General features: G+C 43.3%; 1 protein-coding gene across 1 annotated transcript in view; it reads left to right on the plus strand.

Moving 5' to 3' along the window:
- The window catches only part of USP46 (ubiquitin specific peptidase 46), a 62069-nt gene that overhangs the window by 17092 nt on the left and 17512 nt on the right, over positions 1–27465 (plus strand). The window contains exons 2-5 of the mRNA XM_019470065.2: positions 7464–7544; positions 10798–11011; positions 12442–12671; positions 25784–25860. Coding sequence (XP_019325610.1) covers positions 7464–7544; positions 10798–11011; positions 12442–12671; positions 25784–25860 — 602 coding nt within the window. The remainder of the gene's footprint in view (positions 1–7463; positions 7545–10797; positions 11012–12441; positions 12672–25783; positions 25861–27465) is intronic.

Consider the following 27465-nt stretch of genomic DNA (forward strand, 5'->3'; position numbering starts at 1 on the left):
GAGCTAACATTACAGTCTTCTTGTTGGAACTTGTCCCAGTTCAGATTCTATTTTTAATAAAGTGTGGTGCATTGTTTTTCAAAGGTTACCAAATTTTTTACTGATGGAAATAAGATCTTTATGTTTCTATACCTCCAGACCCTGTGATTTACCACCATTGATAAGTTCTTTTGTTCAGCATCTGGTCATGGAGTAATTATTCTCAGTGCCTCCCACTTGCCTTTTGTGCCTGTGGGCTGGGTGCTAGCAGTGGGAGCGTAGGCGTTGGGATTTGTAGTGTACCTTGCAATTTGCATGGTGCTGATGACATTCCCAGTTTTGCTTGATTCTCCCTGTTACCCTGAGTAGTGGGTTGGCCCGATTCCAGCTCCTCCCCCACCCACACCCTCCCCAGCCAGGAAACCAAGGCCAAGAGACAAGAGTGACCAAAACCAAAGGCAAATTCACACTGGGAGGAAAAAATGGCCAAATACAGTCTGAATTGTGTGCTGTGGGCTCGAGATAACTGGTCTGCAGGATATTAGTTTGCTAATTTTCACTAACTTTCTTTTTTTTCTTTTAAAATTTTTTTTCAATGTTTATTTTTGAGAGAAAGAGACAGAGTGTGAGTGGGGGAGGGTCAGAGAGAGAAGGAGACATAGACTCTGAAGCAGGATCCAGGCTCTGACTTGTCAGCACAGAGCCTGATGTGGGGCTTGAACTCACAAACCATGAGATCATGACCTGGGCCTAAGTCAGACACTTAACCGACTGAGCCACCCAGGCGCCCCCATTAACTTTCTTTAATGACAAAAATAACAATGCCCAGTGTAAAAAGGGTGAATAGTTGGGAAGAGAACACGAAAAGCCCCTTGGTGGCCTCCTCAGTTCCCAGCCCTGCTCCTAGACCCTGGTGACTAGTGTTCATAATTTCCCAAGTATTCTTGAAGGGGTTTCTATTAGAATGTAGGCACGGAGGGGTGCCTGGGTGGCTCGGTTGAGCATCTGACTTTTGATTTCATGATCGTGAAATCAAATCAGGTCAAATCGGGACATGATCTCTCAGTTTGTGGGTTTGAGCTTCACGTCGGGCTCTGCGCTGACAGTGGGAGCCTGCTTCGGATCCTCTCTGTGCCTCCCTCGCTCAGGCACGCACATGTGTTCTCTGCCTCTCTCTCTCGTTAACAAAAAAGAAAAAATGTAGGCATTAAACACAGGCCTGGTCTGCGTGTGCTGTGTGCCTCAGATATAAGTGCTGGGCACAAAGCAGGGCTCGGTGTCCGTTGATTAAATGAGTGGCATCTCCAGCATCATCCTGCACATTGTCACTCGCCAGCACGTTTCTACAGATTTTCATAGCGGGACTTGTATGGCAACTTTACTTCTTTAAATAGCTGCATGGTATTCCATTGTATGGATTACTATAGCTTTTTAACCAGTTCAAGCTGTTTCTAACTTTTTCTGTCACAAACCTTGCTCTGAGGGCCCTCTGAGACATTGACTGAGGGCCCTCTGGGAACAACATTGGTTGTTCCCCCGGTATCCATTTTTCAGTTCTTTTTTTTTTTTTTTTTTTTTTTTTTTAACGTTTTTTATTTATTTTTGGGACAGAGAGAGACAGACAGAGCATGAACGGGGGAGGGGCAGAGAGAGAGGGAGACACAGAATCAGAAGCAGGCTCCAGGCTCCGAGCCATCAGCCCAGAGCCCGACGCGGGGCTCGAACTCACGGACCGCGAGATCGTGACCTGGCTGAAGTCGGACGCTCAACCGACTGCGCCACCCAGGCGCCCCTGTTTTTTGTTTTTTAATGTTTACTTATTTTTGAGAGAGAGGAAGAGAGAGAGAGAGAGAGAGACCGAGCAGAGGAGGGACAGAGAGAGAGAAGGGGACAGAGGGTCCAAAGTAGCCTCTGCACTGACAGCAGACAGCCCGATGCAGGGCTTGAACTCACAAGCCGTGAGATCATGGCCTGAGCCGAAGTCAGACTCTCAAACGACTGAGCCACCCAGGCACCCATTTTCCATTTCTGATGTTAGCTGGTCATGGCCACTCACACCTGCCAAGTCCCCTTGAAGTAGGTACGGATACCATACAGGGTCCCCGGGTGGGGGGTGGAGGTTGTGTGGGCGAAGTTTCCTATTGCTGCTGTAAAAAATTACCACAGACTTCAGAGCTTCATTTGAAGCTCCAGAAGTCAAAAATCCTAAAGTCAAGGTTCGGGCTAGCAGCACACCTTCTAGAGGCTCTAGGAGAGAATGCGTTTCCTTGCCTTTTCCAGTTTCTAGAGGCTGCCTACATTCCATCGCCCAGGAACTCTCGGAACTCTGCTTCTGTTGTCATGTCTTCTCACTGACTCTTGCCTCTCACCTCCCTCTCCTGAGGACCCTCCCTTGTGGTTACACTGGGCCCACCCAGATAATCCAGTGTGATGTCCCCATCTCAAGATCCTTACATTAACTGTACCTGCACAGTCCCTTTTGCCGTGTAAGGTAACAGATTCACAGATTCCAGGGATCAGAGTGTGGAGGGGCCATTATTCTTTCTGTCACAGGGACTACCAGAGCCTGGGGGTAGTCAGTGAAGAATGCCCTGAGAAGGATGATGGGGTACAGCCAGGTGAAGAAGCTGAGGAAGAACCTTCAGGTGGTGAGTGGGATGGAATTTGAGGTGTCCTGATCTGTATGAGGAATGGAACGAAAGGCTGTTGTGACAGCCAAGTGTACAAGGGAGTGGGTGGTGAGAGGTGACGCTGGAGACAGCAGGGGAAGTCACTGGAGGGTTTTAGAGTAGCTTTGTATTTACAAAGAACACTTGTGCTGCCATGATGACGGTGGGGTTAGAGGTGGGTATGGAGGGTGTTGGAGGCCACATAGGAGGCTGTCGTAATTCAGGTGAGAGATGCTGGGGGCCTTGCCTTGCTCGTGGCAGAAGATGAAAGAGAAGCGGATGGCTCTGAGAGATTGAAACCACAGACATGGTAGTGGGTGGGTCGGGCAAGACCCCCAGGCTAGACCAAGCGTCGGCCAAGAAGGTGGCAGCATTGTCATTTGTGGGGAAACACCAGGAAAGTGTTGGAATTGGGGGGAAAGAGAAGGGAATGCTCTAATTTGGAGTAGATTGATTTTGAGGGCCTATGAGACAAACCAGTGGAAATGTCAATATTCATCCAGTCTGAATGAGCTCAGAAGTTTTCTGGAATGAAGATGAAATTGGAAATGGTAGCTGCTGATTGATGCCACATGAGTGGTTATTGCCTGGACCCTACAGAGAGGCATGGAGAAGAGGGGAGAGGGCCTCAGTGCTTGTAGAAAGTCCAGGGTAGCTAAAAGCGCCCTCTGTAGTTGGCAATGTTTCGAGCTCATCAGGGGTGAAGTGGCGATAGAATCCAGATGAAGAAATGTGGAGGTGAAGAAACAGAAGAATCTTAAAGAGTATTATGGAAAACTTCCAAAAATTGTATTAGCTTCCTATTGCTGCTATAAGAAATTAGGATTGACTTAGTGCCTTAAACAACACAAATTTATTGTCTTATAGTTCCGGAGGTCAAAGACCTGAAATTGGCCTCCCGGAGCTAACATATAGGATGTATAAGTTTGAGTTCTTCCTGGAGGCTCCAGCAGAGACTGTTTCTTGCCTTTTCCAGCTTCTGGAGGTTGCGTGTGCTCCTTGGCTCCTGGTCCCCTTCCTTCATCTTCAGAACTAGCAAGGGCCAGTTGAGTCCTTCACACATGGCATCACTCTGATCTGTCGGTCTGCGTGTTTCCCACTTTTAAAGATGCTTGTGATAACATTGGGCCCGCCAAGATAATCTGGGACAGTCCTCCTATTTTTTTTTTTTTAATGTTTATTTATTTTTGAGACAGAGAGAGACAGAGCATGAACGGGGGAGGGTCAGAGAGAGGGAGACACAGAATCTGAAACGGGCTCCAGGCTCTGAGCTGTCAGCACAGAGCCCGACGTGGGGCTCGAACTCACGGACTGCGAGATCATGACCTGAGCCGAAGTTGGCCGCTTAACCGACTGAGCCACCCAGGCGCCCCCAGTCCTCCTATTTTAAGGTCAACTCATAAGCAAATTAATCCCATCTACAAGCTGAATTTTCCTTAGCCACGTAAGGTAATGTATTCACAAGTTCTGGGGATTAGGACATAGATATCTTTGGGGGATCATTACTCTGCCAGTACACATGTATGTTAACGTATAAACAGAATAGTATAACGAGCCCCATGTACCCAGCACTCAGCTTCAACAACACAGCATGTCCTCACTTCTCCCCACCTCACCACTGGTTATTTAAAATAAATCTTAGAAGTTATCTGACTCATCTGTAGATGTTTCAGAATAGAGTTCTTTAAAGAAGTTGAGCTTTCATGGGACAGTGATGAGGGGGAGGTCACTGGGGAGATGTGTGGGAGAGTGTGCACGTGTGCGTTTTTAGTGGGGGAGGCAGTTAGGCATGCTAAATTCTTCACTTTGACATTTGCAGCACTGGGCAGAAATCACATCATGTTAACACCCTCTACAGGGCCCTGTAGTAGGCATGTTAAATTCTGACGGGAAGGATCTAACAGTGGAGGAGAGACGGGCTTGGACAAGAGACGTGTCCGTCATTAACAGAGGGAGGCATGTAGGTTTGAAGGTTTGGGAATGAGAGTTCCTCTCTGCTGGTTTAATTTAATCCAATTAAAAAAAATGTTCCCCTATTGAGTAGGAAGCCAGTGAGTGGGGCAGAGGGGAACTAGGGGATGTTGAAGATTTGAGGAGCTCCAGGAAAGTTGGAAACAGTCACTGTGGAGAGAATGAGTGCACTGAAGAGACATTATTGGAGGCGGGACATGTTCGGGGCCTGCTTGGTGAATTCAAGTGAGTCCAGCCGGCATCGTTGTGGGACTTCTTCCGTTAGCATTGCACGTCTCTATGGGTGTATGTTCAGAGATGGCGGACCATTTGGCTCCTACTGGCTTAGTTTTTTGCCAGGTGGTGTGACCAGAGGACAGGGTTTTTAAGAGCAATTGAAGTCATGCTCCCTGGGCTCTATGCTGAATAAGAAAGAAGAGGCATGACAGGATTAGGTGGGGTGAATGTAGCCATGGTGCTGGGATGCTTAAGGAAGCTGGCAGGCAGAGGGGAGCCTGGATTGACTGTAGGGTGGTGACCAGGTCCAGAGGAGCTGGAGTGGAGTGGAATAAAAAGCCAGCTGGTAAAGAGGACATCCAGTTACCGAGAGAGCAGGCTGTGGGAATGCTCCTCCATGGGGGTATTGAGATGACCCCGGATGACAGCAGGAGGCCGAGGGGAGGGTGAGGTCGGCTGTGAATGGAGGTCAGCCAAGAAAAGGAGATGGGAAGGGCCTTGCACAGACCTGAGAGGTGTGGACCTCAGGAGGGCAGGTGTTTAGCACAGGTTATTCCTCTTAAACATTGCCCTCCGTTTGGGTAATCACCTCCCCAACTCTCTCCCTCCAGTGGGAAAATATTAAGTTAGATAGAAAAAAGCAGACTCGATCCAAGAATTCCTAAATAGCGAAAATCATGGATTAACTTGAATATATGGCTACCTCATAAAGAGAGATTTAATGAGCTCTGTCTCCATGTGCTATACTTTTATATCTGAAATTCCTCCCGGGCTCTAAGCCATATATTCTAATGTTGCTTCAGATATGGCCGTGGGTGTATTTAATATGCATTATTTATATTGATTTATGATTGGGATGTGGCTTTTTTGAAAAATTTTAGTGGTTTTTGTCTATACCATAAAATCCTGCTGTAATATTATAACTGCTGTTTAAAAGACTCAGCCTTGTATATGGCGTCGCTTATTGTGAAAGGTGATGAAAACCGCGCGCAGCGCACGAGAAGACAGTGAAACTATCAAATATGCACAAATGACCACTGAGCTCAAAGTCTCAGCTGACAGGAAAGGGAATTTAGATTGGTGGGCTGTATAATGGACCTAGAAAACACATGAAAACAGGATGTTATGATAAGGGAATAGAATTGGCCATTTCTGCTGCAGTCCCGTTTGCTCAAAATTGGGTTATTTTACATTTACCATTTTCTTGCTGACAAGTGACCATTTTTGTCTGGTTCTCAGTCCACCTTTTGGCCATTTCTTCCCATGACAGGAGATGCCAATTATATGGATCAAGAATAGATATTAGCAGCAGATTCATTTTTTTTAGAAAGCACAACGGTGTCTCTTCCTGTCTCCCAGATCTTTGAGATTCTCTGAATGGAGTCCTCTGATGGCCTGAGAACGAGAGAAGGCTATAGAATGATGACAGAGCCACAGGTATATGTGGAGCCTGATCCTCGCACCCCAAACAGCTTACCTTGTCAGACTGGACTTCCGTCACTTTTCCTAATTGCAGCGGGCCCGTCTGGGCCTTCCGGGAGAAATGGGTGTCATGTCGCTAGTGGCCACTTTGCCCTTAGCGGTGCGTTCGATTGCCCTGCATAGCATTTGGTTAAGCTCAGGGGCTCCCAAGCCTGACTCCTGGGTTCAAGTCCTAGCTCTGCCGCTTACTGCCTGTGGTTCTTGGGCAGATTTTTAATCATTGTAAACTTCATGCTCCTATCCGTTAAGTAGGCGTTGTAACAGTACTTACCTCTAGGATTGTTGTGAGAATGAATAGCGCGGTCCCTGGCTCTTAATAGGAGTACCCAGTAACTTCTCATCATCACGTTGGAGCTTTCAACTTGGGTTCACATGGCTTACCAATCTGATGCATTTGGGAAGGGTTTTAAAGTATATCGTTCCATTATTCACAGTATTCCTTGGACGTTTCACTTTCCCAGTTAAGGCATTTCTCTGAGCGCCACATTTAAAGCTTCAACTATGTACACTCCCCCCCCCCCCGCCCCCCACCTTCATTTCTCTCCTCCCTGAGGTCCACACCCTCATTTCCTGATTTGTTGTTCATCACTGCGCTTACCGCCTTCCTGTATACTGTCCATTGTATTTGCTTTTTCTTTCTGGCTGTCTTCACTAAAATGTGAGCTCCGTGAGTGTGGGCTTCCTTGTCTGTTTTGTTCACTGTTAAATTGTCACTGCCTGGAATAGTACCTGGCACATAGTGGGCGTGCAGTAAATCGTTATCAGAATGAAGACGTTGACTTTGAGAGTGGTGATATGATTCTCTACACCACCAAGTATTATAAAAGCTGCTGGGCTTACAATGTTTTATTCACAAGCTCTTAATGATAATTTGCTTATTTGCCTATCTCAAACCAACTTTACTAATAGAAGATCATCGAAGTCAGGTAGAATGGGTTTGAAGGGATGATTACATTGGATGAAGAGAAGAATAAGGCTGACATTATTAATTCCTTTACCGACTTACTTCTGACACTTTTTTTTCCCAGCACAAACAGCACTAACCACCACGAGGGTGAGAGAGATGCTGATCTCAATAGTGGACTCTCTTAAGAGTCTATTGTCCATTTTATGTACAATAGAAACTTTGTTATTTTTCTCTTTCAGGGCACCAATGCCTCTGCTCTGGAAAAAGACATTGGTCCAGAGCAGTTTCCAATCAATGAACACTATTTTGGATTGGTCAATGTAAGTATATAAAGATGTCTTATTTTTATCAAATGTTTTAGAGTACTTGAAGCAACTCCATGGCAGTTTCTCTTATTACCAATTTTTTTTTTTTTTTCAACGTTTATTTATTTTTGGGACAGAGAGAGACAGAGCATGAACGGGGGAGGGACAGAGAGAGAGGGAGACACAGAATCGGAAACAGGCTCCAGGCTCTGAGCCATCAGCCCAGAGCCTGACGCGGGGCTCGAACTCACGGACCGTGAGATCGTGACCTGGCTGAAGTCGGACGCTTAACCGACTGCGCCACCCAGGCGCCCCATCTTATTACCAATTTTTAAATAATTGTTCATGTGCCCTAGTTCCTAGAGATGGCAGGTGTTGGGGAGGAGAAATTTAGTTCAGTTTTTCAAAGTGTCAGTTGTCCCAGAAAAAAGGGTTTAATTACTGCATTGTTGGGTCACATTCTTACTTTTTTCCCCGGTGCTCATGAGATTTCCTTTGTAACTTTTGGAATAATTTTATTAGCCTTTATGGCCAAATCTGCTTGTATCATGTGGGTGAGCTGGTCTTTGGCCAGTCTCTGTTTCAGTATGCATGAGTACAGAGTTTTAAAAGTGTTACCAGCTCATCACCAGGAACTGTTTAACAATCAAACTTGATGCTGGTACTGAAAGCAGGGGTGGATTGTGGGGGGGGGAAGACTGGGACCAATTTATCTCCCAATTCCTGGGCCTTGTCTTATCTGTGCTCAGCAATGCTGCCTTGCATGTGACCACACTTAGGCTCTGCTTCCTTGATGAGTTGGTTATGACTAAGTCGTTAGGCGATGTTATCCAATACCCTTGTGAGCTTTCTTCCTCACCTGATCCGTCCCCTCTGGGGTAAAGGTTTTCCACCTCATAAGCACCTGGTTTTCTGGTACAACCGCTCTGAGCAGAATCTGTCAGTACCCAGGTGTAACAGCTAGTAATTTCCACTGGGGAAGCCAGAAGTATTCTCAGTGAACAAATGCCCCTTGTGGCATAATGGAAAGAACACTGGCTTTGAAGTAATATAGCCCTGAATTCTGCCTGTGCTGCTCACTAGCTGTGTGATCTAGAGCAAGTCACTGGGCCTCTTTGAGCCTCCATTTCTCCATCTGTAAATTGGACACCATAATAATATCTTTCTCTTGGGTTATAATGAAGGATCAGTGAGCAAGCTCCTACTGAAGACCCTGACACAAGGCTGAGGCACATTGTGGACACTCCGTAAACGTTAATTCCTTTTCCTTCCCAGAGTCATCCACTGGATCGGGGCCAAGTATTACTAAAGGGTGTCTAGGCAAAGGCGGATACACTGAGTCAAAGAGAAAAGGATGGAAGAAGGAAGGCTAAAGTACTAGAATATAGGGCATTCTGTTGGCGAAATACGGACTTCCAATTTAAAATGTTTTTTTTTTTAACATTTATTTATTTTTGAGAGACAGAGAGAGACAGTGTGAACAGGGGAGGGGCAGAGAGAGAGGAAGACACAGAATCTGAAGTAGGCTCCAGACACTAAGTTGGCAGCACAGAGCCCGACGCGGGGCCCAAACCCAAGAGCCGTGAGATCATGACCTGAGCCGAAGTTGGACACTCAACCGACTGAGCCACCCAGGCGCCCCTGGACTTCTAATTTTAATACAGTTTTTTTAGCCATTATGCACAGGCCTCTGCTGAGCTCTATGAAGATAGTTGTTCAAGTTGTGGAAAATTCTGCCCTGGCTAGGGAAAATACAAACGAGGAAAAAAAGAATTAAGTCCATTTCCTAGTTTGTGGAAGCATTGTGAGATTACATTTATTAATAGCTTCGTTTATGTTCACTTCAAATGGTAATTCATGAAAGTTCCAGCTTCTCTTTAAAAAGAGGTTTGTCTCCTATTACATAATTATGTCAAAGTAGATTAAAATATGTAAAAATAGGAAATGTTCTCTCTTAGCATACGTAGAAATGTCACATTAAGTATGGCGGAGCATCTGTCTCACCCTTGGGAAAATGACACACAAGCCAACAACCAATCTTGAGAAGATGTTCATGTTCTATTTTAATCTTACAAAGGATTTTGAGATCTATGTTATTAATCTTGTGGTTTCTTTAGATTTTTCCCTTTTTATTTTCCTCTCTGTGAAGATTCCTAAAGTGATAGTCTGGGCTGTGTTCTTCCACAGAGTTGGTGTCACAGTCTGTTGAAAACCACTGAGATGATGACTTTTCCCTTCTTTAATCATAATCTGAGTATCCGTGGTTTTTGAGAGGAACAGAATATTAGGGTGTGAGTCCTAATGTGATTGTAGGAGACCAGGAACTGAGTGCCGTTGTGTTGGGACACTTACCATCATGGCAGAAGAAAGACTGAGGGTGACTCAGGAGTTGGAGGGGAAGAAGCTGGTGGGATGACCTAGGGAGGCACCTCTTTGCCCCATTGCTCTGGAGTAAGTGAGGACATGGGGTCTGAAGCAATGCGCAGGGGTGCCAGAATCTTGGGAGAGTAAGACTAAAACAAGTCCCCATGTAGATGAGGCTGCTTCAGCTGACCAACTGGTTCTTTTTCTTGGATTCTTTCTGATTTGGATTTTTATTTTCCACCATAGGAGTTTAGATATGTCGTAATGTGGCCTCTCTTATTTATTTAATTATTGTTACTTTTCAGTGTTTATTTATTTGGAGAGAGAGAGAGGCATACAAGTGTGAGTGGGGTACGGGTAGCAAGAGAGGGAGACACAGAATCCGGAGCAGGCTCCAGGATCTGAGCTGTTAGCCCAGCACCTGATGCAGGCGCTCGCACCTATGAACCATGAGATTATGACCTGAGCTGAGGCTGGTCGCTCTACTTACTGACTGAGCCACCCAGGCACCCCCTACAACATGGCCTCTCTTATTTAGCCAGCTACTTTCCTTCGTCACCATATTATGTCAAGTTTTCTTCTTTTCTTTTTAAGCACCAGAAGCTCCCCTTAGATTTTTTTTTGTTTTTTTTTTTAATTAAGGCTGAGAGCTTCTTATCTATTTTGGGGACTTTCATGGGCTAGAGAGGCACCAGGCTGATATAAACCTGTATTCGTTTCCCTGTTGCTCAGGTAGTCACTGGTGTGTGTTTAGAGTGGTTTGCTGGTTTTCTAACATGGCGAGCAGGCCTCCGATACTGGGAAATCTGGGCTGGCTCCTGGAGGGTGGGCTTCTCCCTCTTCCCACCGGAGGTGGCGCGTCTCCAGACCATGAACTTGAACCATCCCTGTTGTCCTTTGTCAGTTCGGAAACACGTGCTACTGTAACTCCGTGCTTCAGGCATTATACTTCTGTCGGCCGTTCCGGGAGAATGTGTTGGCATACAAGGCCCAGCAAAAAAAGAAGGAAAACTTACTGACGTGCCTGGCAGACCTTTTCCACAGCATTGCCACGCAGAAGAAGAAGGTTGGCGTGATCCCACCAAAGAAGTTCATTTCGAGGCTGAGAAAAGAGAATGGTGAGTAATGTGTTTGAAGGTCCGAAAAAAGGAGTATTCATAGTTCTGTGTATCCTCAAAATGTACCTCCCCTCTTGCTTTTTTTCATGGGAAAATGGTCTGGCCAACTACTCATAAAGGCAGATATAATTCTCCTTTTCCACCACGTATACGTAAAATAAGACTGGATAAAAAATATGCTTACAAATTCGGATTTATCATTTCGTTTTGGAATGGTCTTTTTATTTGCCGTGCATCAGGAGGGGCTTTTTTCTGGATAGGACCCATGTAAGAGAAAACTTGCCCAAGGCAGCCTTCTAGGCCGGCACACTGATTGGAATAAATAAGTTGATGCAGTAATTGAATAAAATGGTACTCTTATAAAGTTGTCGTAAGTGATTAAAATAAATGTATATTCTCTAATTGGAGACTCTGCTCTTTTAAAAATAATACCTCTGATTTTTATGCCTGAGACAATTGAAGGATATTAAGTTGATATCTGTATACTATAAAAATGCCCGGCTGTCACCTGATTTTTTTTGTCTTCTGATTTTTTTTGTTTTGTTTTGTTTTTTGGGTTTTTTTTTTTTTTTTTTGGTTTTTTTTGGGGGGCGGGGAGTGGTGGTGGGGACTAGGTTATTCCAGAAGATTTGCATTGGTAATTTCTATGACTAGAAATAGTTGGTATGGCAACTTGTGTTTATCCTAGATTTCAGCCTTACTCCAACAGACTTGCACAGTTAATCAGATGTTTGTTTTATAAAGTCTCATTTAATTTGATTGCTGTCTCTTAACGTTGTTGTAGTTTATACGTGCCAGAATAAAAATAATGTGAGCAGGAGGCAGAGCGCCCCCGAGTCTTGTCGCGAACGTGATTAATAACGAAGTTTCACAGCTGCATTCGTCTCTTGATTGTCCCTACGGCAGGGAACAGCAGTAGGCTTCTGGAATCACTCGTATTTGGTTTCAGAACACTATCAGATAGAAACATATATCCCTCATCTCCCATATGTGTTTCGTTTAAGCTGCTTCCAGTCTGGTCCAGGGCTTAATATGATCTTTGGGAAGAGACCCCTTTCGCTCTAGATAAAAACCAAAATGAATAATTGATCATTGGTGGTCACATCATATTAAATATTGATATTTTATCAGGGAGCTTATCAAATAATTTCTTGGGTTTTTTTTTTGTAGAACAAATAAAAATTTTGGTAGCTTTTTATATACATGATGACTTTTAGGAGACATGGGAAATTTAGTTCTTGGTGGGTGGTGAGAAAAATGAACAAGATTCTTTTAAAATGTACCCATTAAAGTTGGAAAATAGAGATGAATATATGTGATACCTGTCCACTGGACATTTCAATATAGAACTGAAGCGTGGTGTGTAAAATGGAGCATCGTGTTTGCTTTTCAAGAACCAGAGACTGAAACGATGACCTTCTCTTTTCCAGATCTCTTTGATAACTACATGCAGCAGGATGCTCACGAGTTTCTAAATTATTTGCTAAACACTATTGCGGACATCCTGCAGGAAGAGAAGAAACAGGAAAAACAAAATGGAAAATTAAAAAATGGCAACATGAATGAACCTGCAGAGAATAATAAACCAGAACTCACCTGGGTCCATGAGATTTTTCAGGGAACGCTCACCAATGAAACTCGATGCTTAAACTGTGAAACTGTGAGCATTATGAGGGCTTTCATGTAATTCGCTTGTGCGTATTTGTACAGGCCGTGGTGTGTGTGAGTGCATTGTCTGTGAGTGTAAGCACCTGGCACTTGTCTTCAGGATATGCAGACAGTTCTATTTATGTATATGAGCAAACTTGTGGAAGCGTGTCTCCATCCAAGATGTCTCAGCTGTGGCTAAAGTAGACTGATGAGGGAAAATCTCAAAACTTGGATGTCTTTGGATCATGGGCAGATTAAGGGTGCACATATTGAACAAACTAAGGGTGCACAAATTAAGGGTGCCAATTAAGGGTTAAACTAGACTTCCACCAGTTACCTTGAAAAGATTTTGCTCGTGCGGAGGTCATGTGAGGCTTAGAACAGACCATCCCTCCAACTTGAAAGGAATCAGCTATGGGATGGTGAACTTGAAGTTGGAAGTCGGACTCGGCTTCTGATCCTGCTGCAGTTAGCTGGGTGTCTTTGGGGCGGGTCCCTCACAGCACTGTTGCAAGGGCTGGGTGGGTTCATCTGTCTGGAGGAGTCTGGCACATGGTGGGCACTTACTGTTAGTTGAATTTGAAGTCATGGTCTCCGGAGTGCGACTCAGGATGTCACATTTGCTTGGTATATTTGACTTAACTCTATGAATGGTCTCATAATTGGGAAGTGAAAAGCCCAGCTCTAGAGCCGGGCTGCTGAGTTTGTATGCTGGTTCTGCCATTCCTCAGTTATGGGACCCTGGGCGTATTATTCAGCCTCTCTATCTTCACTCTCCTCATCTGTAAATTGGGGACGATGAGAGCACCTATGTCATAGGGTTGCGTGGGAGGGTGAAATGAGTTAACAGTTGGAAAGCACATAGGGCCATGCTTGGCATGTAGCAAATATGCCATAAATGTCAGCTGTTATTATTTACTATAACTGCTAACAACGTAGAAGGCCTCCGAGTTCGTTAGGAATCTCAGAGTTTCTTCACATCATATGAAAAATTCTGTAGGATTCTGCATTTTTCTGGGGGGAGAGAGAGAGTCGCTCTCATTAGTTTTTGCTAAGGGGCTAGGACCCAGAAATGGTTAAAAAATGTGGATTTAAGTGGGAGGTTCTTTGGTTTTTTTTGGCAGTCTTTCTTCTGTCCTTTTAAATAATTTTTGAATCAACATTCTGATCTGTTCATTGTAGAAACAACTAGAAAGCATAGCTAAGCAAAAAGAGAAAAGAGACTAAAAGTTACCAGTGATCTCCCTACCCAGAGATGATAAATTTGTAACATTTTCTAAAAATTGTGATCACATTTGCCCAGAGAGAACCACTTGAACATTTTGAGATACATCCTGCCAAAACGTTTTCTACACATACTTTTCTATCTAGAGATCTTTCCTCCCTCCCTTTCTCCTTCTGTCCCTTTATATTTTATATTCCAGTACAATCCAAATGAATACGGAAGTAGAATAGTAGAGTAAATCCCATATGAGTATTACTATGATTGTTAACACGTCGGCCTGTCTTGATCATTTCTTGTTTCATGCCTCCCCTACTCCCCCCCGACCCTTGCCAAACTGGTCATTTTAAAGCAAATCTCAGATAACATATCACTTCCTTTGTAGTTCCTTTACTACTTTGTTACAGATCCCTAGAAGGTAAGAAAAAACATTTTAAACAAAAGTACAATACCGTTATCACACCTAAAAAGAATTCCTTTAAATCATTATTAACTTAGTGTTTAAGTTTCTCAGTTTATGTCTCTGTCTTTTTTTTTTTTTTAAAGCAGTTGGTTAATTCACATCAGGATCCAAATGTCCACACACTGCATTTAGCCAGTATGTGTCTCAATCTATAAATTACCACCCACTGTTCCCCTTCCTTCCTTCTTTCCTTGCAATTTAGTTGTTGAAGAAATCAGGTTTGTCTTGTAGAATTTCCCACATTCTGGAAGCATCCTGGGGTGTTAACAGGTACGGGAAAATGGCAGTAGGTTTCTACCATCCTATTCTTTGTTCTTATTTAACCCTCCTATTTTATATTCCTTTTTCTTCCTTCTGTTCTTTTATATCAATGAATTCTTCTTCCCCACCCCACCCCCCCTTCTGCATCTTTTGTATTGTTAGTTTTAACTTCTCTTAGAGGTTACTCTGGACTCCATGATATACATCTTTGCCTTAATTTTTTACCACTTTCCCAACATGGCTAGAACCTGTGGCATACTTCATTCCCTTTTCCTTCTTTTGTGTTACTGTTTTCTGATGAACTCATGAATTTTAGCATTTTACGTGTTTTAATCCATTGCGGTTTTTTATTCTTCTTGGTAATGTATTTTTAGAATACCTTCATGTCTTTTAAACATCAAAATTAGAGCTATATTGTAAATATTATAATCTGCAGATGTATAGTCTGTTTCTTTCCTTCTTCCCTCTTTTTAATAAGGGAGGATTCCTTGGTACCATCGTCACCTTACCTCTCGTATCTGTTCTGTCATCAGGTTCTGTCTGTTGTATCTCTTTTTTCTTTCTTTTTTTTTTAAAGTTTATTCTGAGAGAGAGAGAGAGAGAGAGTGGGTGAGCAGGGGAGGGGCAGAGAGAGGGGGAGAGAGAGAATCCCAAGCATGCTCCGTACTGTCAGCACAGAGCGTTGTATTATTATTATTTAATTTTGATTTTATCTTATTTATGTAAGTAAATGTATTTATTTATTTATTTATTTTTTAACGTTTATTTTTGAGAGACATCGGGGGGCGGGGTGCAGAGAGGCAGGGGGACAGAGGACCTGAAGCAGGGCTCTATGCTGACAGCGGAGAGCCCGGTGCGGTGCTCGAACTCACGAACCATGAGATCATGACCTGAGTCGAAATCAGATGCTCATCTGACTGACCAGCCAGGAGCCCCAAAATGTTTATTTATTTTTGAGAGAGAGAGAGAAAGACAGAGCATGAGCAGGGGATGGGTAGAGAGAGAGGGAGACACAGAATCTGAAGCAGGCTCCAGGCTCTGAGCTGTCAGCACAGATCCCGACTCAGGGCTCAAACCCACGAACTGTGAGATCATGACCTGAGCCAAAGTCAGACGTACAACCAGCTGAGCCACCCAGGCACTGCTCTTTTTAATCCTCTACTTCTCTCAGCCCCCACTATCACACCCTGGCTCAGGCCCCCTCAGCTCTTGGCAGGCGGTCTCAGTTAAATTGCAGTAACTTCCTATTGGGATTTTCTGCCTTTTCTCTTGCCTCCTGCATGTTACTGTCCTACTAACCTATAGCAGTCTATCGGTGCTTTGAGTGTTTGGTAGAACTTGCAACTTACTTTTGCATCCCTAAAATGTATCATTCCATTTGGCTTTTTTTTTTTTTTTTTTTATCTTGATATGAATGAAATCATACAATATGTATTCTTTTGTGTACTGTTTTTTGGTTTTGCATTGTTGTATCCCTGGTAAGATTCTTTTGTGTTGTTGCAGGATTCTTTAGTTCATTCATTTTCATCACCATATAGTATTCATTCCATTGTATGAATATACCACACACCACACACTTTACTAATTCATTTCACTCTTGGTGGATATTTGGTTGTTTCCAATTTGGGGCAACTCTGAACAATGCTGCTGTGAACCTTACAGTACATATAATCTAGTGGACGTAAATCTCTCTCTCTCTCTCTCTCTCTCTCTCTCTCTCTCTCTCCCTCTCCCTCCCCCCCTCCCCCTCTCTCTCTCTCCCTCCCCCCCTCCCCCTCTCTCCCTCCACACACACACACACACACACACACACACACACACACACGTATATGTATGTATATATCTATGTATTAATCATACGGTATGCTAATCAGAAAATGTTAAATCCCCAAAATGGTTGTACCATTTTACACATCCAGTATATGACCATTCTCCTTTCTCCACATTCTTGTCTATATCTACTATCCTTTGAGAGAGCCTTCCTTAGATGGCTTCACTTTGGATAATACAGTGACTTTGTAGCTGAATACTCTTTTATTACCCTCCCCACCCCACCCCCCCCCCCAACCCACCTCACATCTGCTATGTAAAGTCACAGATACTGAGGATATAATGAGAGCCTTGCCTTTCTGGAACTTTCAACATGGAAGACAGGCATTAATAACAAAATAAATAATTAGTTTTGCAATTAAGATTATAAAATGCTGTGAAGGAGAAGTACCAGATACTCTGCGAACTTATGCTACATGAACCAGAACAGTGGGGCATCGCATGTCTTCATTTAGCCGAGAGGCCTGCAGCAGACAGTGTGGCTGGTCTGGTCCTTTTGGTTATCTTTGAAATTCACACGGTTACTAAATCTATCTTGTGGAAAACTAAGTGAGAGTTTTCAGGAAGGCTCAGATAATAGGCTTAGTCACATTTGTAGTTTCTTTTTTTTCTTTTTGTCTGTGAACAGTTATTTGAGCCCAACAAATGCAAATACCGCACTCTCAGACATTTGTATGGCAGTAACTATCACTTAGCCTGTTATTTCCTAAAGGGTTACCATAGATGTGATGCCTATGCCCAAAGATACCCTTCAGAACTTTTGGGTGATGGGTGCCTGGGTGGCTCAGTCGGTTGGGCGTCTGACTTTGGCTCAGGTCATGATCTCACGGTTTGTGGCTTCAAGCCCTTTGACGGGCTCTGTGATGACAGCTCAGAGCCTGGAGCCTGCTTTGGATTCTGTGCCTCCCTCTCTCCCACTGTTCCTCCCCTGCTCGCACTGTGAGTCTCTCTCTCTCAAAGGTAAATAAAGATTAAAAAACAAATTAAAAAAAAATTTGGGGTGAGATCAAATTTGTTTGGGATAATGGGATTCTAATTATACAACCATTATACTTGGTGGAAGTGAATGTGAATGTGTGAGTGTATCGTTTTGTTTTGTTTTGTTTTGTTTTTGTGTGAGTGTATCTTTATGGAGGATGGCACACTCTGAAAAACCTGTGTTTTTTAAAAAGGGATTCGATTTGTGGGAGGAGTTTTCTGTGGAGTTCCTTAGGTGGTCACCTTCATTTCATAGATCCTTTAACTGGATGGGATCCTAGGAGTCATCTAATCCTTCCCTACCAGTGCCCGAGTCCCTTCTGTGACATCCTAGCCAGTTGGTCACCAGCATCTGCTTGGACTCTGTCCAGAGAAGGGGAACTCAATCTTCCCAGCAGTGCATTCCATTTTTAGAAAGCTTTAATTGTTAGAAAAGCCCTCTACTTTCTAAGAAAATACAAAGCCTGCAGGCTTTTTTGTGTGTGTGTGTGTGTGTCGTGGTCATCGTGTCGTAGTCGTCATCGTTGTAAAATGTCGAGGACTTAGTGTAAAAGAAGACCTAACATTTAAGTTTTCCTTCACTGGCTGAGAAATAGGGGGCAGCCTTTGAGTCAGGTCCTCTGCCCAAGGCAAGCAGCCTTTAGATGGTGCTTGAGTCACATTTGTGAAATCTCACAGTGGGATTCAACTGCACTAGATCCTAAGCGGCAAATGAGCCCCTGGGGGAGCAGGGAGGGAGCCTTGCCATTGTAGCCACCTCAGCCAATTGTGCAAAAAACTCTTTGTGTGGGCTTTCATGCTTTTAGAAAACAGTGATTGTTTTTTTTCTTGGTCTTACCCTTTGTGAATGTTGCTTGTGATTGCAGTGCAAAATGTCAACTGCGAGATTTATGGAGACAAATAGTTTCCCTCTTCAATAGACTTGGAGAAACTGTTTTAAGGGGGGTAATTCAGTGCAGACTTTCCCAGATAACCTTGATCTAGGCACTTCAGAATTGCAGCATGGGGATTTTCCAGCCTAGTCTCAGTGCTCCTTTGGTTGTCCTTTGCTTGGTTTATAAGATTTGCTGGGCCATTTGGAGCTTAATTTTGTTGGTGTTAATTTCCCCCCTTTCCATTTAAGCTGGGGTTTTGCTTTGCAAACTGGTGGTTTTTAGTGCTTCTCGGGGGCTTTAAGGCACATTTATATCTGTCGCTGGAGCCAAAAGGGTGTCTAAAGAACTGCTTTATTAAGTACCAATTGTACGGCTCCTTCTTGCTTATTTGCAGAGGTTAACACTGATTCAGTAGAGCTTCTGAGCTCCTCTGTAAGAGGAGGAGTTGGGGTGGGTGGTGCAGCCAGGTGACATCACTCACTGGTGCTTCTGAGTCCCTCAGGTGGGCTTTTGTTACCACTTTTCCTAAGCCCACTGCTTTGGCACTGCTCTAAGGTAGCACATCTTCAGTTCCTGGCCGATGGGCGTCGAATAGCCCCCTGGCCTTTTCCAACAGGCCAAGGAGAGGCATCTGGGGACTCGAAGCACATTTGAATATGATGTTAATTACTTAGAGCCCTTGGAAAGCTCCTAATTTATATGTATACCTTATATATTAATTTGTTTTATGAATTGATTTGTGATTTGTTAAAACGAAGAGCAGGTAGGGTCACTTAATTTTCCTAGATACCTTTTCAACTAGTTTTTGGGGGAACTCCATGCCCAGAACTAGGGGAGAAGAAAGGAGAAGAAGATGTAGCCTGTGCTTGCTGAGAGTATTGGAGCCTTAGTGACATATATGTTTCCTTGGAGACAAGCTGTATTTTCACTTAGACCACAATGAGATCCTTGTGTGTGGGAAGAAAATGGTTTCATTATCTGGCAGCTTTCTGGGAAGATAGAAAGGGAAAAAAAAAAAATTGCTTGATCACCCATTGCTTTTGAGTATGTCAGTCTGAGTCAGAGGGAAGAAGAATCCTGATGGAAGTGGTTTAGAGCCATTTTTTCATATTCCCCACGGGGATGATCTACCTGAGCAGTGCTTTCTGACACTGTAAATTCTGGAAGCAGGTTACACTGGGAATTGGGAAAGTTACAGTAAGCTTCTTAATTTCTCTAATCAGGCTTGTACCTTTCTCCGCTCCCTAAAATAATTAAGTAGAGAAAAGATTGGCATCCAGCAGGAAACCATGTTTCTTTGTTTTTGCCCCCTTCAAATAAAAGCTTTCTTAGAACCTGATCCTCCCTCTCTAAATGATGTATGATTTCAGTTAGCCGCAAATCTGTTTATTTTCTCCCAGACAAGGACCATTTAGGTTTAAAAAGTTTTACTAATTAAAAAAAAAAATGCAATACCTATGGATTATTATTATTATTTATTTATTTTTTGCAAATCATACACAGGCATGTTTAAAATGAAAATCATTTATAATTCTGTTTTCCAGATGCCACTATTGGCATTTAGATATCTTTCCACTTGTTCAGTTATATATTCATTCATTTAGTGAATATTTATTGGGTAATAAATATAAATATTACCCAATAAATATTTATTGGGTAATAAATGCTGGAAATTATTTTAAGTACTAGGGATATAGCATTTAAAACAAGCTGAAAAGATAGTCCCTGCTCTTTTGTTTACTAAGATGCACATTTAAACCTGTACATTTCCCTTTACTGCTTTAGCTAGATCCCACAAATTCTGATTTTTCTTTGTCATTAGTTGAGAATATTTTCTAATTTCTCTTGTGCTTTTTTCCCTTTGATCCATACATTACTTAGAAATGTGCTGTTTAACTTGCAATTATTTAGAATTTTCCTGGACACCTTCATTTTATTGATTCAAAACTCAATTCTCTGTGGTTAACGGGAAGATAGCCTGTGTCATTTCAGTCTTTTAAAATTAATGTGACATGTTTTGTATCCTAACACATGGTCTATCCTAGTAAATGTACCTGAAAACGAGTCTCTCAACCTTGGAACTATTACTATTTAAAGTCAGATAACTCTTTGGGTGCTACCCTGTGTATCATGGGATGTTTAACAGCATCCCTGGCTTCTACCTGCCAGATGCCAGTAGCATTCCCCAAGATGTGACAGTGGAAATGTGTCCAGATGTTGCCAAGTGTTCCCGGGAAGGAAAAGTTTCCCTTGCTGAGAACTACTGGGTTGAACAGGATATAGATATTGCAGTTATTGGATACATTATTCACATAACAGAGTTCTTCACATTTTCTATGATTTTTCTTGATTTTCCCGACTAACCTTTCTATCAGCTGCTGAGAAAAGGGGTTTAAAATATCTATGATTATGGGGTTATTTTATTTCTTCCTCTAATTCTGTCAGCTTTTGCTTCATAAGTCTTTTACTTTTTAAAAAACTTTATTGAGGTATAACATGTGCCATAAAGTTCATCCATTCAGTAATTTTTAAAGTAATTTGGTGAGTTGGGGTACCTGGGTGGCTCATTCGGTTGAGCATCCGACTTTGGCTCAGGTCATGATCTCGCGGTCCGTGAGTTCAAGAGCCTCGTCAGGCTCTGTGCTGACAGCTCGGAACCTGGAGCCTGTTTCAGATTCTGTGTCTCCCTCTCTCTCTGCCCCTCCCCCACTCATGCTCCGTCTCTGTCAAAAATATATAAACATTAAAAAAATTTTTTTTTTAAGTAATTTGGTGAGTTGTGCAGCTATCATCATAATCTGGTTTTAAAGCATTTCTGTCACACTAGTAAGATCCCTTGTGTACCCAGCAATTAATCTCTGTTGCAAGCCCCAGGCCACCACTAATGTTTAATGTAATTATTGGTGTGGTTGGGTTTGGGGCTCCCATTTTATTATTTGTTTTCCATTTATCTCCCCTCAGTTTTTTATTCTTCTGTTCCTCCTCTGCTTTTTTTTCTTTTTAATTTTTTTTTTTTTTTTTAACATTTACTTATTTTTGAGACAGAGAGAGACACAGCATGAACGGGGGAGGGGCAGAGAGAGAGGGAGACACAGAATCGGAAGCAGGCTCCAGGCTCTGAATCATCAGCCCAGAGCCCGACGCGGGGCTCGAACTCACGGACCGCGAGATCGTGACCTGAGCTGAAGTCGGAAGCTTAACCGACTGAGCCCCCCAGGCGCCCCCCTCCTCTGCTTTTAAAAAAAAAGTATTTTAATACATGTATATGTTGAGTATATGTACATATACTCATATGTTCATATATGCTTATATGAACAATTCCATTTTAATCTTCCTCTTAGTGTGCACTTGTGTGTGTATTATGGTTTGGTTGTTTCTCTAGAGATTACAATATATAATCTTTACTTTTCACAGTCCACTTACGACTAATAATGTCACTGTGCACATAAAACATAGCTTGTTACTGTACAGGCATATGCCTTCCGCCTACCCCCACCATACCTTGTCCTTATGCTGTAGTTGTTATATGTTTTACATTTATGCACATTATAAACCCCACAGGGCAATGTCAAAATTAGTATATATTTTTTTAATGTTTATTTTTGAGAGAGAGAGGGAGCGGACAAGGGACAGAGAGAGGGAGACAGAAAATCTGAAGCCGGCTCTGCGCTGAGAGCAGAGAGCCCGACGTGGGGCTTGAACTCATGAACTGCGAGGTCACGACCTGAGCTGAGGTCGGACGCTTAACTGAATGGAGCCCCCCAGGCGCCCCCAAAATTATTGATGCTCTTCACTCTGTCTTGAGGCTCTGGATTTCCATCTGGTATCATCTCCCTTCGGCCTGAAGAACTTCCTTTAGCCTTTGTTGCAGTGCAGGTCTGTAAATAATGAATTCTCTTTGTTTTACCTTCATTCTTGAAAGATCTGTTTTTGGACTCTTAAGAGTTCTGCGTTGACAGTTTTTTCTTTTAGCACGTTAAAGATGTTGTTCCACTGTCTCTGGCCTCCGTAATATCTGATGAGAGAGCAGCTTCCAATTGAATCATTATTTTGTAATGTGTCATCTTTCTCTAGATGTTTTTAAGATTTGCTTTTTACCTTTGGCTTGTAATGGTTTGACTGGGATGTGCCTTGGCTGGCCTTCTCTGTATTTATCCTACGTGGTCTTTGTTGAGCATCTTGAGTCTATAAATGTATATCTTTTACCCAGTCAGGAAATATTTAGCCATTATTTTTTAAATAGCTTTTCTGCCCTATTCTCTCTCCTTCCTTCTGGGACTCCAGTTATATGTATGATATTTTCTAACAGTTCTCTGAGTATCTGTTAATTTTTTATTCCAATCTACTTTTTCTTTATTCTTCTCATTGGGTAATTTTCATTGATTTGTCTTCAAATCCACTTTTTCTTTCTTCTGTCATCTCCGGTTCATTGTTAGGTCCATCTCACATATTAATTTTTCAGTTCTGGAATTTCCATTTGATTCCTTTTTTTTCTTATTTCTCTGCTGAGATGTCTTGGTTTTTTTCGTTCATTGTGAGTATATTTTACTTTACTGAGGATAGTTAGAAGAGCTTCTTAAAAATTCTTATCTGCTAAAAAAAAATTCTTGTCTGCTAATTTTAACATCTGCGTCATCTAAGGATCGGTGTTAGTTGTCTTAAGAATGTCTCCCATTTTCCTGGTTCTTCACACACATTGTAAGTTTGAGTGATATCTAGGACACTAAGGATGTAAAATTTGAGAGTCCTTGGGTTCTATTATTTTTTCTTCAGTGATTATCGTGTTTCTTGAACTTCAGCAGGCAGTTTTTCTTGGTTGGACTCCAACTACCGATCTGTTTCTTACAGCCACTTGAATCTTGGGTCAGCCCTTTTGTCTGTAGCCGAGTTGCTGAGAGTGTATCCTGTGCATAATGTGCTCAGGAGTCAGGCAGAGATGAGGACAGACAGAGTCGGGGATACCTTCCCAGACTCATTCCCTTCTTGCCAGTAGACATGGCTTCCCAGATTCAGTTTTCTGGTTCCAAAACCAAACAGACTGCATTTGTTTCCCAGATAAAGGCTGTGAAACCATAAGGTTATTGTATACAACTGTCTTCCTTCAGGTACGGACTTCCCTGTGTTTACTCTCTTAACACTTTCAGGTAGCTTCTTTTATTTATAGTTCTCTGAGCTTTATATAGTTTTCTGGAGGAGCGTTGAAATCATAAGATTTTAGTCATTACTAGAGCCAGTCTTGAACTTTCATTTTAGTGAGGGAGAGTCAGACAATAAAAAAAAAATACAAATAAAACATTTATAATGTGAAGCAGTTGTATCAGTTATCTATTGCTTTGTTACAAACCACCCCAAAACTGAGACTTGAATCAACTCTTGTTCATTGTAATTCATTCAACTGTGGGTTGGCTGAGGGTCACCTGATCTAGGCTGGACCTGGCTGAACCCGGGTATTTCTGTTTCAGCTGACTCACTTGTATGTCTACAGGCTAGCTACACGTTTTGTTCTAGCCTGGTCTTGTCTGGGGCACCTTAGTGAGAACGGCTCTCTTCCATGGGTCAGTCTCTCATCTTCTTCCTGGGGATGGTGGGCTACCCTGGGCTTATCTTTCTTATGGCGCTGACAGAAATGAAGTGAGTGATTTCATAAGTCCTTGTTCAGGCTTCTGCTCATAACGTGTCCTCTAATATCCCACTGGCCAAAGCATTCAGATGGCTGAACTCAGAATCAAGGATAGGGAAGCTTGTCTCTTGATGGGAGGATCTGTAAAGTCATATGGCGAAGAAGCCAGTATAGGCAGTGGTGAAGATCTGGGGCTTTTTATGCATCCTACCGTAGCAGTAACAAGTGCCATTAAAAAACAAAGGGGGGGGGGCAGAATGACGTAGTGTGTGTATATGTAGAAGGGCATGTATATGTGTGTAGATGTATATGTGCCTTTTTTATACAAAATTGGAATTAGCCTATAGATGGTAGTATAGCCTACTTATTCATTTAATGTGGTACGCACCATGCAGTAAACCTTTCCCAGCTCTTAGACCATGTTAGGCCATTTATAGTTTTTATACCCCTCTCTGACTTAGTGACTGCTTTCCTTTTTTTTTTTTTTTTTTTTTTTGTAAGTTTATTTATTTATTTTGAGAGAGAAGGAGCACAAGCACGGGAGGGGCAGAGATAGAGAGGGAGACAGACTCCCAAACAGGTTCCGTGCAGTCAGCGTAGAGCCTGACGTGGGGCTTGAACTCCTGAACCGTGAGATCATGACCTGAGCCGAAATCAAGAGTTGGACACTTAACCAACTAAGCCACTCAGGTGCCCCGACTTTTACTTTTGAAAGCACTTTATGTGTGTTGTTTTATCCTTTCGACAGCCCTATGAGATTGATATTCTTACTGTCCCCACTTTACAGATGAGGAAACTGAGCTACACCGAGGCTAAGTGGCCTTAAGTCATCCACTGCATGGTGGCAGAGACAGGATATGGAACTGGAAAGTTCATATCTTGCCTCAATACCCTTCCTTGTGTATACTAATGGAAATATAAAAGAGTGTGCCCACACTCTGAATATTTCTGTAGAGAATGGCCTAGCGGTAGAGTGTTGGGTCATAGGGTAAATGCCACACTTAAAGGAGTGTTTTCTCATTTGGTTGCCAATTGGCGGAACACTTCAAGGTTGTTGCTGAGCTAGTTTGCTCCTCCCACTGCAGAGAGTAAAATGCCAGGCTGCCAGTGAACTTCTGGCAAGTGCAAGCACTTACTCGGTGAGCTTGGATAGTACGAGAGCCAAGATCGGTGTGGTGTGAACCGTAGGGGCTGACAAACAGCTGGGCCAGGGAGCCAGCCCCTGAGAGCAGGCCGCAGCACGGGGCCCGTGTGAGCCAGGGCCCCCGGCCAGCTCCGGGCCCAGCTGTTACCACAGACAGCACAGGGCTCTGCAAATGATGGCCACTTCCCAAGCTGAGAGACAGGTGCACGTGCCGTTAGTGTGACTGTCCAGCCCGGCTCACACTAGGCTCCCTGGCCGCAGACACAGTTTGGATGACGAGGTGCAGGAGCGAGTGATTTCAAGGGATTGGCAGTTAAGCGCAGACAGCGTCACGAAGAGGTGACCCTCTGAGCCGGGGGTTTTCAAAGTCTCTTGTCCTTTCTCCATTTCCGTTTTTATCATTGTGCCAGTCTTGGCCATGCGGGTGTTTATTTGATAACTTCCTACTTTGAAATGATGGGGAAAATGAATAGAGAGGAAGAGACATCTGGTTGAGTGTTCCCTGCTAAAAGTTCTAGATCAAAGCTGGAATGGGACCGTGGGTAAATTGAGAATTTGCGATTTTCTCTAGGTCGTCTTCAGCGTAGCTGGTTGCCAGCGACTGTACAAAACCGTACGTGGCTGTTTCTGCAGTCGTGGGGTTTGGTTGCCTAGGAGCATTCAAAATTTTATCTATGTCTATTATGTATTTTCTACCTAATACTTTTTTTTTTTCTTATTTTGCTTCAGGTTAGTAGCAAAGATGAAGATTTTCTTGACCTCTCTGTCGATGTGGAGCAGAATACATCTATTACCCACTGTCTGAGGTAACCTCATGAATTCTGACTGTGATCTGAGATTTGGATCAGACCGGTAAATAAGTGGGGGGGAGGGGGGGGAGCGGGGAATCCTGTATTTGCTCAGGAGGTAATCTTCCTTTCTGTTAAACCCATATAATCCTATTATTTTCTGTTTCTTCTTTCCCAAGAGAGATTAAAAATAAATATATGTGGTCTAGAGAAGGATCCTGCTCAGAAGAAAGAGGATCAAGTGGAAGTCATTAGTCATTAAGTTTAAAAATAAGTTTTAGTCTTTAACACAGATGTGGGCTTTCGGCTTTCATCAGTTTCTCTCTCTCTCCTCTTTGTCTCCTTGACACAATCACACAATTAATAAATGCTGCACATACCTACCGTTACCCTTTTTTTTGTTTTTGTTTTTGTAAGCTAATATTAAAAATTATGTACTTTTGAGCGGAGACCCGGTGAGGGGAACTGCCTCTCCTCCACCTTTCGGCATTCTGTGGAGATCTTTAATAGAAGGAATTCTTCCTTGTTAGGGTTGAGAGAAGGTACGAGCCTGGAATGCAGGAACAGCTCATGTCCAGGGTTCCATGCGTGTCGTGTATTGACTTGAACATTGGAAATGTGCCCAGAGTTGACACGGAGACACGATTCCCTTTTCCCTACTCCATCCCTTCTTTCCTGTCCTGTTTTCAGTAGGTCGGGAGAGCTTAGCAGCAGCCTAGCCCTGCTATAGCCACTAGGCATGGAGGAGTGAGTGGCAGACACATTCCGGGCCCTCACAGCACTTACATCCTGGGGGGGATCCACAGGCAACGCTTGGTGCCTCGAAGAAATTTAACAGGTCCACAGAGTGCGTGGTCATGGGGGTGCCAGTGTAGATAGACCTCGTGGTCAGGGCAGGCTTCCCCGTTGCTTAGGAGCCCAGAGCTCTGAGACATTTTATAGTGTCTAACAAGGCACTGTTGATTTTTACCAATGGTGATTGGGTGACAGAGGTGTTAGTCCAGGTTACTTGGGACCTTTTAGAAGGATAGGTTAAGGGGACTCGCTGTGGTGGTTGGCTGTTAGAAAGTCATCTTGCAGGGCAAAGGCACCAACGTCAACATGGGAGAGTTTCTTGCTTCATCTGGGTTTCATGTTTTGTGTGAGCGGGTGGGGAGCTGATTGCTTTCTGATTTCCCAGGGCCCCAGGTTCCCCTCCGCTCCCGCATGAGTGACCAGTTACCCAGCCCTTCCTGTTGGTGTGGCCCACCGGCCCTTGTTCCAAGTGCCTCAGGCCCAGATGTCTAGGACAAGTGTGTTAACTCTTTATTTGCAAAGTGTTTTGTAGGCCAGGGTGGCCTCTTTCTTCTGAATGGTTCTGTTTATAGCATGGGTTCCTAATATTCCTGTGACAAGGAGCCATTTTTTATTTCCCCAAGGTCTTATGATCACAGGGAGTGGGGAAAGTTATGATTTTGCCAATGTCAGTTGCAGACGAAGGACTGGGAGGAAACGTATCACTTGCCCATCCCGCCCCTTTTTATTTTATTTTTTTACGTTTACTTAATTTTGAGAGGGAGAGAGAGCACAAGCAGGGAAGGTGCAGAGAGAGAGGGAAACACAGAAACCGAAGCAGGTTCCAGC

The sequence above is a fragment of the Panthera pardus genome, unplaced genomic scaffold (genome assembly GCF_024362965.1).
Source record: "Panthera pardus isolate Hobbes unplaced genomic scaffold, ASM2436296v1 HiC_scaffold_13, whole genome shotgun sequence".
Classification (NCBI taxonomy): Eukaryota; Metazoa; Chordata; class Mammalia; order Carnivora; family Felidae; genus Panthera; species Panthera pardus.